Here is a 13417-nt window from a genome sequence, read left to right as displayed (position 1 = left end):
AAGCAGTGTTTTTAATAAATGCTTCCCATGTGTTGAAAGTTGAGACGGCAATCACAGATGTCTCCTCAGATGCCCCTATGTTTTGGCCTCTACCACGTGAGCTGGCTTGAAATGAGCTTGAGTGTGTTTCCCCAAAACGGAGCGTGCCAAAAATGCACACAGGCATCAATCTCAGGGGGGCGGTTATCAGAAATCGTTAGTCAACGATCATCGTTTTTCACTTAACATCTCACTGCCAGCAGACTAAGTGAAAAGTGGAAAAGAAACACAACTTTTCCGACTCGGTCATTACTCAAAAAGTTGTCACTAAATACAAATCCATCTGGCTTGTTAGGTTTTGATGCACAGGGGTGTGAAACGATCCCCCTCCATTCCCCCAGCTAGCAGTACCCTGCAGCAGATGGCAGATTCAGTTACTGAGGGATGAATGATTCAAATAACTGTCAAAGAATCTGCATCGAAGCTCCACTGGGCCCACATAGGGGATTGTCTCATCCACTGTGGGACTCATCACTCTGTGGCTGCCGTTTCAAACAGGCAGGCCCAACCCCAGGAGACCAGTGGGTGCCTTCTGCTCTTCTGGGAGTGTGAGCAGAGATAGGAGCTGCTCAGACGGTCAGGGCTTCGTCAAAACAGATGCCGATAAATACGGAAAACATGTTGCATCACAAACACTGAGAAAAAGGAGAGAGGTTAGACATCTGTCCGTTAGACATCATTCAGCCTCACAGGGCACTGGCAGACACACAAGCAGGTCAGTTGATTGCCAAATGCCTCATTGATACAGTACATTTAGGTTGGTTAATCATTCAACTTACTCCCATTCAGAAGAGGCTGGATATGTGTTTTGCATCTAACATACGCTTATTTCAACTCATTTCCTCAATGATTAACATGCACTCATTTAATAAAATCTACTAATTCTATGTACATATTTTTGCCACACTTGTAAACATCAGTGTTAAGTAAAACACTAACATGCAAAAAGAAGTAATGCTATCTAAAAAAATCTGTTCCTCCTTGATGGGTAGCCACCAACACTGACAAAACCATCAAATAAACAAACACAACAGACAATGAACACACTTGAGAGTCTAGAGGCATTTTAGGGATGGTGTTTTTATGACAGCTATAAATAACAACAAACGCAATTTTTTCCCCCCCACATTTGTCGGAAAAAGCTGACCGGTTACAGACATTGATAACTACTGTATAAATGCTACATAAAGATGACAGCTGTTCAGTAATGTTTTGATGACAAGGGCATTGGAGGACACTGCAACTGGTGCACAGGTCTGCACATTGAGAAGCCAACAAACAATCTGCATTCACAACTAAATGAACTAGGGGCTTTATTTGTGTGAGTGTGTGTATGTGTGTGTTTGGGGGAGAGGGGGGGGGGGGGTCACGTGGGGAAGGGTGGCAGTTTGAGGCCCGGAGAGCCTGCCACTGCTTCTGTTAGACAACACAAGTGACAACACAATCTAACAGCGTCACACAAAGTCCAGCTGAAGTGCCCCCAGTGCACAGACTGGTAAGAGTATGCTAAGCTCAGAGGAACAGGTCAGAGCCTAGTCATCACTTCACTTCACTTCACCCTTCTCTTCTCCCCATTGGCTGGGGGGCAACTTTACTGGGCAGCATCCCCAGTCTCCCACTCACTGTTGAAGATAGATAAAGGACTGAGGTTGACACCTACCACTGCACTGGTTTCACCAAGACCAGGTCACGGTCAGGGTTAGGGTTGCGAGACCTTTCAGCCTTTCCTGACGGTACCTGTGCCTGTGCATGTTGCTCAGAGCACACTCTAGAGCCCACATCACATACACACACTTCCTGGACGTGGGCCAAAGTGCATCATGATCCTGCAAGCAAGCAGGCAGCAGGAGTCTGAGATTGGCACCTGTGGGGTGCTACTCACAGACAATGCTGAACTTATCAAAGGGATTTTTTTTGGGGGGCTGGGGGTGGTGGTGTTGGGGGCACAGAGTGGTTATGATCAGGAACACAAAGAGACAGTGTACTCAAAAGAAAAAGTAAAACACCACACCCTACAATTCCACATCCGTAAATAGTATTAGATAGAAACTCTGGAAACAGATGATAATTACAGGTTCTCAATGTACAATATATGTCAGCCTTATGTAGAAAACAGATGCATTCAGTTGATTAATTAAAAAATATAATATATATGTATAATATATATTTATATATATGCAGATACTCTTCCTGTGCAGAGGTTAAACACTTGTTTGGTAGTAAAATGTGCACATTTATTTCTTTTTTTAATGTACTAGCTTGATTTACACTGCCTACTTGAGAACTTACCTCTTCTGAAAAACAAAATGATTTTTTTTCTTTTTTTTTTCAATATTTCAACCGCAATGAAGGAAACTTGGCTTTTAGAACAGCCACTCTCTCCACTGCTCAATGCACTGCTTCTAGTGGAATGCCTAGAGTTCTTGCTTCAGACAAAAAAATATAGAACTATCAGTATTAAACCTGCCTCATGGTGAAGAATAAGAAAATATAAAAAAAGTGTAGAGCTTTCAAGGTGAAACCCTGGGTCACATCAAACTCATCCACTGGCCTTGGTGTCTGTGTCATTTTTTTCTGTCATATCATTTTGTGTGAAACATCAGTGTTTGAAAAAAGTAAAAATCAACAGAAAACAGACTAGCAAGTGTGTTGTGTGTGTCAGTGAGTTACTATAATGCCAAATGGAACCTAATGCAACATAAACAAGCAATTTGGCTGTTGTGTATACATGGCCTAGCAAATTCAGAGACAATTCTTGTCTACATCAAATATTTTTTTTCAGTGGCCTTTGATACAACATAAATAGCGCATTTCATTAGAACCTCAACCGATTTGCATTTTTGCACGCAATCACTATTCTGAAGGTCAGCCCTCCTATTTGTTTACTGAAATTGTACAAATAGAAAAAAAAAAGATTTCAATCACTTCCTTCTGTGATTTCTGAACATACTATAGATCTGCAATTAATTAGTAATATTTGTGTGAATCCTGAGTAACTGTGAAAAAAGCAATAATTCAAACTTAAAAAAGGAAAAAAAAACATCCCTTCATGACAACAGCTTTTGTGTCCTTTGAGCTACGTTTTGAACAGAGGTGGACTGGAACACAGCAAAGAGAGGGGAAATGATCAGCTGGCATTCCTAACAAGGGAATCCACACGCACACTCACACGCCTACACACACAAACTTTCAAACATACAAAGAGAGAGAGAGAGAGAGAGAGAGAGAGAGAGAGAGAGTCAAATGAAAGGCAGGTGGTACACATGAATAAAAAGCATCCAAAATGATGCAGGTTTAACGTTCATTTTTTTTTTTTCAGTCAAAACGTCAGTGTGTCCCCGGGACTGAGTCTGATACAGTGTTTTGTGTCGCCAGCATGAGGAGGGAGACTGCACACAACTAGTGCAGGGTACAGCAGTCCATCTCTTGGACCACTAAAGACCATAAAGGTTCAGACAGGCACATTTGATTTCTGTTTCTAGAATATTCCTGACTCGGAGCCTGATAGTCTCAGCCTCAAGTCTTTTTTTCTCCATGTTTGAACTGTTCGCTTTGGTAACATGTGTATCACTTTTGTGTTCTTTTTTTTTCCTAATGTTTTTCATCTTTTTTTTTTTCATTTTAAATAGATCTATATTTCTTTTGAAGTACCTACGGGAGAGTTAAGAGTCAGGAGTTCAAGGCAGCATCACAGCCAGTTTGACCATGGAGGCAACGTCTCTGCGTCTCTGGGTACGTCCCCGCGGCGGGGCGGGACAGGAGTCGACGGGGCGCTGTGGTCCTTCTCTTCCAATTCTCCATGGGGTGAAAGTGCATAGGAGTGGGGTTCCCACCATTGCAGCAAGGATCCTCTCACAGTAGTAAGGCCTTTTGTTTATCAATAGAACGTGAACTGCATCAGCGTCTGAGTGTCGGCACAGTGGCCATTTCAGCGTGTAGAGGTCGAGCGGAAAAGGGGGAGTGGGGGGTTATCCTGTGTCTTGAGGACGTCATTTGTGTGTGTTTGTGTGTGTGTGTGTGTGTGTGTGAGCGTTTGTATGTGTGTGTCTGTGTGTCAGTTCATGTCATTCAGAGGAAGAGGGAGCCAAGCGTTTTGCTCCCTAAGCTTCCAGCCCATGGTGTGTGTGTGTGTGTGTGTGTGTGTGTGCGTGTGTGTGTTCTTCCTCATGCTACTGGCGCTCCTCTTCCTCTGCCTCCTCCTGAATGACCTGGATGTCGTCAGAGGGGGAGGTGGGCAAGCTGGGGCTCTCTGCCTGCTGCTCCTGCTCCTCCTGCTCCTGCTGCTGCTGCTTGCCCTTGTCCTCCTCCTCGATGGTCTTCTTCCACACCTTGTGGTTCTCCGTTAGGTGCTGCATGATGTTGCAGAAGAGCCGACGCCTGCGCTTTCTCCTTTCTGTGGAGGGATGGAATGAGTGGACGCACCATCAGAAGAGGCCTCTACAACTCAATAAACACTGACACACTCTTAGCACACCCTTTATAAATACTTTATACATTATTTATACAATTATACATTATAATAACATCTTTTGATAATGATGATGAACTTGCAAACTAGACTGTGACGGTTTTCATTTTAGACACCTTGGATAACCAGGATGTTGTCTGACAGTTAAGATATGTGGATCAAAGATATCAAAGACATGCAGATGCATACTTGGTTCAAGCTCCTCATCCAGCTCATCTTCATCTGTTTCCGTCTCCTCTTCTGCGTCCTCCTCATCCTCTGAGCCCTCTTCGTCGATCCAGTAGCCTGGCAGAAGGCCGGCGGCGTCGTACGAGTTGCAGAGTGGCCCCACGATGTGCGTAATAAAGGACTCCTGCAGCTTGGCCAGCTGGGGCGAGGAGCGGTCCATGAAGGGGCTGATGGGTAATCCCAGACTGGCCTCCTCGTCCCCCTGAGGATGGACATGCAAGTGGTCACTAAAAAACAACTGCAAATGAATAAGTAAAGGATTTACACATCTGGACAAATGAGATGGACTTGGACCAAACTATTTACTATTTACTTGGACATTTTTACTTGGAAATGCAAGTGCTTTAGTGGTTGCTGAGTACTTGTTACTGACACACTTTTTCACCGAAACATTTCCAAGTTTTAAAAGAAACACACTTTCGGAGAACAGTATTTCAAATGGGTTTGGCACAGCACAGACACCATAGTCTCAAAGTGATGTTGCAAAGTGTCTAATCCGAAGCAGATGCCAGGAAATCAGAGTCAAGTGTGACTAGTCTCTCTGCAGCCACCACTGGGCTGTGGGTGTGGGGGCGGGGGATGGGTGGGAGAGAGAGAACGGTCATTCTTGAAGCCGGGTTAGGTTCCGTACTTGCTCATAAAACTCGTTGACTATGCCTTCTGTCCACTTGAGGTGAATGTCCCGGCCCTTGGCTGGCCCGTTGATATCTGCCAGCTTAATGCACACTTGGCACACCAGCAGCCGGTCGTTCTCATTAGTCCAGTCAATTCCTGGACTGTTCACATCATTCACCTATTTTTAGCAGAGAAGTGGTAAAACGTAGTCAAATTTCATTTCAGCCAACGAGAGTGATGTCATTAAAAACCTTGCATTTTTGTTTTTTGGTGCTGATTTTAACTAATGGTATTACCGACCTTGGTGTTAAACTCGGCCAGGAAGTCAAAGTGCTTCTTCAGGTCAGTGGCAAGGATGGCCTCGATGACGAGGAAGCGAAAGCGCTTGAATTCCACGTGGTCCAGGTTGGACAGGAAGTTGAACTCCGGCCGGGACAGGAAGAGGCTCCACGCTGACGCAGCGTGATGGTTCTCCAAGACCGAGCGGTCATTATACAGCACAGCCTGTGCGGGGAGGAGAGGAACCGGCCTCAAAGAGAGACTACAGAACCTGTTGCCAGAGAACCTTAGTACTCATCAGCCACACAATCTCGTCTCTACTCTCTCTTTCGTTTTTACTTAATGATTAGCCAGCAATGATATTAAGAAGGACCTTTAGAATCATCTTGGAAGTATACTGCCGAGTCCTTGGTAGTCATCACCTACTGTACACTAAATGTCTGTAAATGTCTCTACATAAAGTATCTGGTTAGTCATCATCTATACAACTTTATCTCACCTCACCAAAGTGATTAGTCAGCAATGGAATGGTAGGAGCGAACCTAAAGCAAAGGGGCTGATGGTTAAGAGATTTGAAGTAGGACCTGTGGCTGGTGTGGCTGATCTCTCACCTGAGGGGCATTAGTGGCTACGAGGAAAGCGTTTGTACGCCCGGGGTGGTCGTAGTCGTGCATGGCGGCAGCTACATACAAAGCCATGATCTCCAGGGCGGGCACGTTCCAGGTCAGGCAGCCGTAGCTGTCGTCAGAGATGGAGCAGCTTTTGGAGGTGGCGTAGGGCACCCGGCCGGGAGAGATCCCACTGTCTGAGTCTGTGGAGGGACAATGAGACACCACGCCACGCCACACCACACCACACATGTTTGATCAAAAACAAACTACACGGTGATGTTTTGTGCTAAAAAAATAAAAATAAAATGCAAACCCAACATTTTGGTCTACAACTCTAAGAAAACTACTTAAAACCTTAATGCCTGGGGGGGTGGGGGTGTCCTAATGCCTAATGCCTAAAGCTGTTTCCTAAAGCCTACATGACGTATGCTATTTGCAAGATGGAAACTATATCATATAGTACACAAGGAAAAGGCGTATAAACATACATATCTGTTACAGTTCTGCATAGGCTATGCAGCGTAGCGTACAGCAGTGTTGAGTGCAATTCCTCTGCTGTGGTGAGCGACTACGAGCTGAGTGCTGCCCAGGGGCGGCCTGGAGCTGGTGAGGCCGGCTGAGCCGAGCCGGTGACTCAGACTGGGCTCCATTTGAAAAATTAAAAGGGCCATCAGCAGAGTTAAAATAAGCCATAAACCTGCTGATCTCAGCAGCCTCAGCAGCAGCAGCATCACCACTCAATCACAATACATGCTCTTACTTTCTCTCTCCCTCTCTCTTCTCTCTATCTCTCTTTCTCTCTTTCTCTCTTCTCTATCGCTCCAAGGCTGCTCCTCTGCCAGACAAGAGACGAAAAGAGAAGCCGGGTAGAGGGAGGGAGGGAGGGAGAGGGGGATTGCTGTGAAATATCACTAGCTCACTAGCTCAAACTGGCTCCAGAGCAGGAGAGTGCATATAAAGGAAAACATCTGGTAGGAGAGCCAATTCATGTGCTATGGTCTGTGTGCTAATATATGGCTGCAGTTCTGAGCACAAAAGCCTTATGTTAACATACCAAATGTGGTGTGGTGGTGGTGTGTGTGCATGCGCATGCATGAGTGTGTGTGTGTGTGTGTGTGTGTGTGTGTTTGGGGGGGTGGGGGGGGGGGGTCTGCTGACCTGTGTCACTTCCTGTCACATGCTCACTGTGGATCTGCTGAAAGCCCGGGATGGGCCTGGTGGTGAGGTACCATACGGCGTGGAGGACATCAGTAGCGTGGACACGGTTATGATCTGTCACATGGGAGAGGGCAGCCACACAGGTCAACAACCTCACAACAACTTCACTGACATTTCACATGACCTAGGACATATAGTAGGCAAACTCTCAGATGCAGGACAGCTCACCATCTCTGTAAGACATAACAAAAAAACAAAACAAAAAAAAAGCTGCATATTTGGGCAAAAATAACAGTTTCCCAACTTGTACAGCTGACTGCTCTACATTCTTTTGTAGCTGACACTGTGACGATGTCACAATGCTGACACGCACACCATCAGCTGGGTTTGTGCATGTGTCATTCCATATTCCTCCCTAATAATGATATGATAAATATGTAGGGATATATTACATATATATATATAATATATATCTAAGGGATAATGTATAGAACGCCGGTCATTGTTGGGAAATAGGTCCCGACAGGGCGGACCGGACCCCGACGCGCAGCGGTGGGGTCTTGTTCCACCCTGAAGGGACCTATTTCCCAACAATGACCGGGAGTTCTATACATTATCCCGCTTATTACACGGCTACCCACTAAAGCAATCAACACCGGCAACAAAATATTGATTTAACAATAATTTTAATGATTGAAAGGTGATTGTCGCTTCCACACAAAGAGAAGGGGAGGGGGATGCTAAATAGGCCGTTAAATAGCCTAATGGCAACGTTCAAAAGAACACCCTATTTATTATTGAAGTTGAACTGAACATTGCCATTTATAGTAAAATGGGACAGTGAGAATGGGATTTCTTTGGGGATGTTGATGTTGATGTTTCTTTCTTCATCTGTTTCTTGGCAGGGCGCTGTCATTGACACATCTGAGAAAACAACAGCTGTTAGCCTGATGTTTAAAATGTCAACTCAGTTAGGCTATGTAGTTATGGCTCACCGAATTTGCTGCCATTGTTGGGATGAGAGGAGAGGACTTTGCTCCACTTTTCTCTGTCTGTCAGTGATGGAGCCCAGTAGCTCCTCAGACTCCCCTCACATCTGTGCCCAGTCACAGACATTATTTCGCGACTTTCCAGACCAGCCTGAGACAGGAGTTGGACAGCTGTGATGTGGCGTCAGGGGGGCAAAGAAAGCGATACTTTTTAAAGCTGGCCACAGGGCAGTTTGGGTGGTCAGGCTCCGCCAAGACGTAGCCCCGGTAATTTGCTCTGCACGGGTCTTTGGCATGTTTGTGATTTTTTGTCTCAGCGTTGTATGCGAGAGTGATATATTCGTTGCCATTCTCGACTTCCTTTAGAAGGAAAGAGTCTTGAGTGAGGTCCCGATTGCCCTCTCTGCCTCGTCTTGCCAGATGTAGCTGTACATCAAACCACACCTTCCTGACGAGTCCACGAGCTGTGTTGGGAGAGAGCACATCTGGGTTGCTGAGCAGCAGTTGGAGGTCTTTTGTCGAGATGGGGGGTGATGCTGGCTGATGTCTTAGCCCTTTTTCCGTAGATCTTTAACTACAGATTTGAAAACATCGTTGCTTGATTTGAACCTGGCACAGTTCATCATATCAAGGGTTGTGAAATGTCGAGATATCCCTGCCCTAATTGCCATGTAACTCGCAACTGAGTAGGTCTTTCCGTTGGCATTTTGCACCGATGGATAAAAAGAAAGTAGCACCTGATTGAGACTCTGCATTATAATCAGCAAAGTCTACCGACAGTCTTTGAAAACTGACATGGCCCATACCGTGGTCCGTTTGGTATTGATTTCATGTCGGTTCTCTTCAGTTCTGTCTCTGTCTCTGTCGTCCAGATGTCTGTGTTGTTTCGCTTCTTTGCCTTCCTCTGTGTTGTTTTCTTTTCTTTTTCTTTACTGGTGAAGACAACTCAGCCTTCATCCAAGAATCGCAATCTGGGTAATCTCCAAGAATATTAAAACTAATATTAAACTCATCCATTGCGCCGAATGTATTGGAAGTTTGTCTGTTACAAAGTATCTGCAGGTCAACTCGTGTAGCTTAGCAACGGAGTATTCTAAAGTGATAAGTGGCCGGACTACTTGCGCAGTAATATGAAAGACGTGAAATAGAAGCACAAAGCCCATTTTCCTTGACAGCGGTCTGTTATACTTAGCAACGGTCTGTTATTCAGAATTAGCAGACCGCCGAACGTTGGGAAGGCCCATTCAAGTGAATGGAGCATTATGAAGAGCCGTGTAATAAGACATAATAATGCACTAATACAGGTGGCTGCATTGAAATAATGCTCTGTGTGTGTACTACATTTACATGTATTCATTTAGCACATCCTTTTAATCCCAAATACTTACATATCTCAATTATATACAAAGGATTACATTGTCCATTGTACTATTAATAGTCTGTTGTAGTGATTGAGGGCAGTATGTGACAGAAGCGGTCACATCTTGCACTGAAAGATTTCGTTTCATGTGACACGCCAACAACAATTTACAAAGAGACATAGACAGACAACGTTGCTGCACAAAAGGTTCTATGAACTGCAATGCGTTCCAGTGAGAGAACTTGATGAGCACTCACAGGGAATATCCCGATAGCCATTCTCCAAAGCACAGAAGAACGTCATGAATTCCCGCACAGGGATTTTAAAGATTTCAAACAGTCCTGCGTCCTGGAACAAAGTGTAGGCCACCTGAGGAAATCAAAACAACAACAACATAAATAAAACAACAACAAGAAGCCCTTCATTAGGAGAGACACAAGATGGACGCCCACCAGACACTCAATTCCCACGGTGGCAGCCACTCAACAGAGCACAGCAGCAGACACTCGCCGAGGGTCAAGCGCCTCGCTACCATAACAACCCGAGTCACAACAGATGTCAGACCCACGGCTCACATCAGCCGCCCACTGAGCCTGGATGTGAAGTCAATTTAAAACTGGTGTTCAATCATTGTATATGTGTAATTACTGTACTACTTTTTCATTATATTTTGAAGGGTAACATCATATTATAAGGTAAGGATCACATTGGAAATACCAAAGTGAAAGTAACATCCCACCCCTATACATTTTTTTACCTTTTTGAATGTCTGAAGTATTCGTAGGATACATCAAACTAACATTGATTAACCTTGTGTTGAACTAAGCTCAATAGCAAAACCCTGGCGGAACCAGCCGTTCTGCTTCGGAACCATAGCAAACAATACAAAATCTGCCACTAGTCAATGTGATTCATGCCTAACTGTACGTACGTAGCTGAGGATCCTGCCTGTCTTCCCTCCTGTTCTGTCCATCAGGTCAAAGATCTGGAAGTTCCAGGTGTTGACCTTCTCCATGATCTCCTCATGCTCCTCCAGGAAGGGGTCAAGCTTGAAGTCCTGTTCACTCTGAAGCCAGGCAGACACAGGAGTCAGTTTAACAGAAAAATGCGATCAGATTTCCCAGAAGCCAAGCATGTTGTCCTCAAATGACTCCTTTTGGCAACACCCCAAAGACTACTCTTGCAGTCATAGATGAGTACAGAAAAGAAACCATTACTTTAACACTTGACAACTAGCTGACTAATCGATGAATTGTTTCAACTCTAATCATGATGGGAACTTGGCAACTAGTACTGAATGTATGGACAATGGATATCTAGAGCATTTCACCCATTTCAAAAATGAATAAAGAAGCTCCTTGTACATTCCCTCAGAACATGCTCTCCAAAAGCACACACACGCGCACGCGCACACACACACACACACACACACACACACACACACTGTTAATAAGCTGTGAACACACTCCAGAGAAATTAATTTGAACTGTTCCAAGAACTAACCCAGATGATTGAATGGAGAGTACTGTAAGAGTTAGGCTAACTGAGAAATGACCCCAGAGAGAGACCACTGTGTTGTTCAACAGCCGGCTCTCTTTAACACGGCCTGTAGTATCCAATAAAACTGGGAGCGAACAAAGCATCAGCAACTATCGGGGCATTTCAGTTCACGAGTAGAATCCTACAGTATTGGAGAAATGCGAGTAAACACACCACTATAGCAGATGAAGAATTCACAAGGGAAGCCAATCAATGAGATCAATGAGATTAATAATATGTCAATGATATCTCATGAGAGCCATTTAGCAAGATACAGTACTTGCACAAAAACAGTTCTCGGGGGAGCTCTCCCAGTGGGTAGAGCAGGGGTCTCAGACTCAAATGAGCTGGGGGCCACTTCTGCCAACGTCATCTGATTGGAGGGCCGCGTCAGTGTCAGTGTGAAAAGAATGGGTATTTCCTAAAATGCAATGTTTTGTTTTTTTCAAATACTGTATTTTCAAATACAAAACTGCAAACAAAAAGTGCAAGTCTTTTTATATATTTTTAGACACCTGTGCTATAAAATAATGATAAAATAAATATAAATACAAATTATGAAAAGACACAAAAAAACAGGTATGTGTGTTTCACACCAAATAAAAATATTTTCCTCTCATAACTTATTATGACCGCCGCTAGCAAAGCAGTCATATAGGGATTGTCAAAGTTTTTTTTTTTTTTCCCCGTCATCTACTTCCTGAATTTTTGGTCAACGATACCCGGGACACCAAACCACCGGGGCACATGAAATTTTGTGGGTATGTAGCCCCACTAGACTTTTACGGAAAAATTTCGTTTGGTCTCCGGGGGCCACTCCCCCCCCCCGCGCTGGGCCCCCCGAAACCCCAAAAATGCCGTTTTTCCTAAATAACTACCTGAACCGTGGCACCGAGGATGAAGAAATGTTTATGGTATGTTGGTCTCAAGGGCCCACATCAACCTACCCCCCCCCCCCCCCCGGTAAAAAATGAAAATGCAATATCATTCTGCTTTAATCGCCCCCCTCTTCAGTTAAGATGTTCAGAACTGCACCAAATTTTATGTGTATGATTAACCTGACATTCTCTGGGGGTATGCCAAGTTTCGTAGAATTTCATCCATGGGGGGGGGGGGGGTCTAAAAAAATTAAGTTATGTGTACATTTAGTGACTGTACACTCATTGGCCTGTAGATGGTGGTGCACACATATACACACGCACACACACACAGGCACGCACATCAGTATTGGCAATTACAACGGGCGATACATAATTACAAATTCAGCAGGATTAAAGGAAAACCAAATATTCATCATAATAATTTGGCTGCATTTCCAGTATTGGAGTCACGTAGTCGTTTGTCCACCAGATGGCGCATCGTTGCAGTGAGACGTAATTTTGTTGGAAGTTAATCTAATCTAGTTAATCTAGTAATCTAATCTAGTTAATCTGGGTTGGAAAGACAATACGCTTCCTACAAGGATAAGACTGTAGTTTACCGCAGAGAACGTCTAATAAGGGTAGGATGATTTCTGCATGACATGTAACTCCCATTTCTTCTTGAAGCCGAAATGAATCTGAGAATGTTTATCGGACATGCTTGGTTTTTACTGCAGGTAGGCTACGTTAATCTTAAATTATATCAATAGCCTAGAGTAGGTAAAATAATGTTACCGTTAGCATTGGTTGAGTGATGGAGGCCAATTTGATTATTGATGTATTTGTAGAAAACCATGCGATTATAGGCTACCAAGAAAATTGATAACAGCACTAATTGCATCTTTCGACTGTCATCTCATTTGCTTATGACCATAACCTAGGCTACTAACAGGAGTTAAGTGAGTTAGCCACAACACGTTCGCTACGTGATGGTTTTCTAATGGAAAATATATAGGCTACTAAACACCTGGCTGGGACATTTAGCTCAAAGTCTCAAAAAGCATCTGAGTCAACGTTCATTCCCAAACACCCATATAGGCTACTTCAATCCTCTATTTTCAAAGGTGATTCAAGTAAGGAAGAGCATGGCTCAAAGTAAAGTAAAGGACTGAAACTACAGAAATTCGTCAAAGTGAATAATTTGTGTCAACTCGCGGCAGTGTAGATTTATTAACGCACCCGTGATCTACATCTCCATTTAAACCAAATGT

General features: G+C 44.1%; 1 protein-coding gene across 1 annotated transcript in view; it reads right to left on the bottom strand.

Moving 5' to 3' along the window:
• Nucleotides 1-1099: 1099 nt before the first annotated feature.
• Nucleotides 1100-13417, bottom strand: part of pde3b (phosphodiesterase 3B) — a 51004-nt gene continuing 38686 nt past the window's right edge. Inside the window, exons 9-16 of the mRNA XM_042062113.1 lie at nt 10679-10813; nt 10005-10116; nt 7399-7512; nt 6241-6440; nt 5651-5854; nt 5367-5528; nt 4697-4937; nt 1100-4432 (exon numbers count right to left, since the gene is read on the bottom strand). Coding sequence (XP_041918047.1) covers nt 4209-4432; nt 4697-4937; nt 5367-5528; nt 5651-5854; nt 6241-6440; nt 7399-7512; nt 10005-10116; nt 10679-10813 — 1392 coding nt within the window. The 3' untranslated portion in view covers nt 1100-4208. The remainder of the gene's footprint in view (nt 4433-4696; nt 4938-5366; nt 5529-5650; nt 5855-6240; nt 6441-7398; nt 7513-10004; nt 10117-10678; nt 10814-13417) is intronic.

The sequence above is a fragment of the Alosa sapidissima genome, chromosome 14 (assembly GCF_018492685.1).
Source record: "Alosa sapidissima isolate fAloSap1 chromosome 14, fAloSap1.pri, whole genome shotgun sequence".
NCBI classification, from domain to species: Eukaryota; Metazoa; Chordata; class Actinopteri; order Clupeiformes; family Clupeidae; genus Alosa; species Alosa sapidissima.
This window is presented reverse-complemented; position numbering and strand designations above follow the sequence as displayed.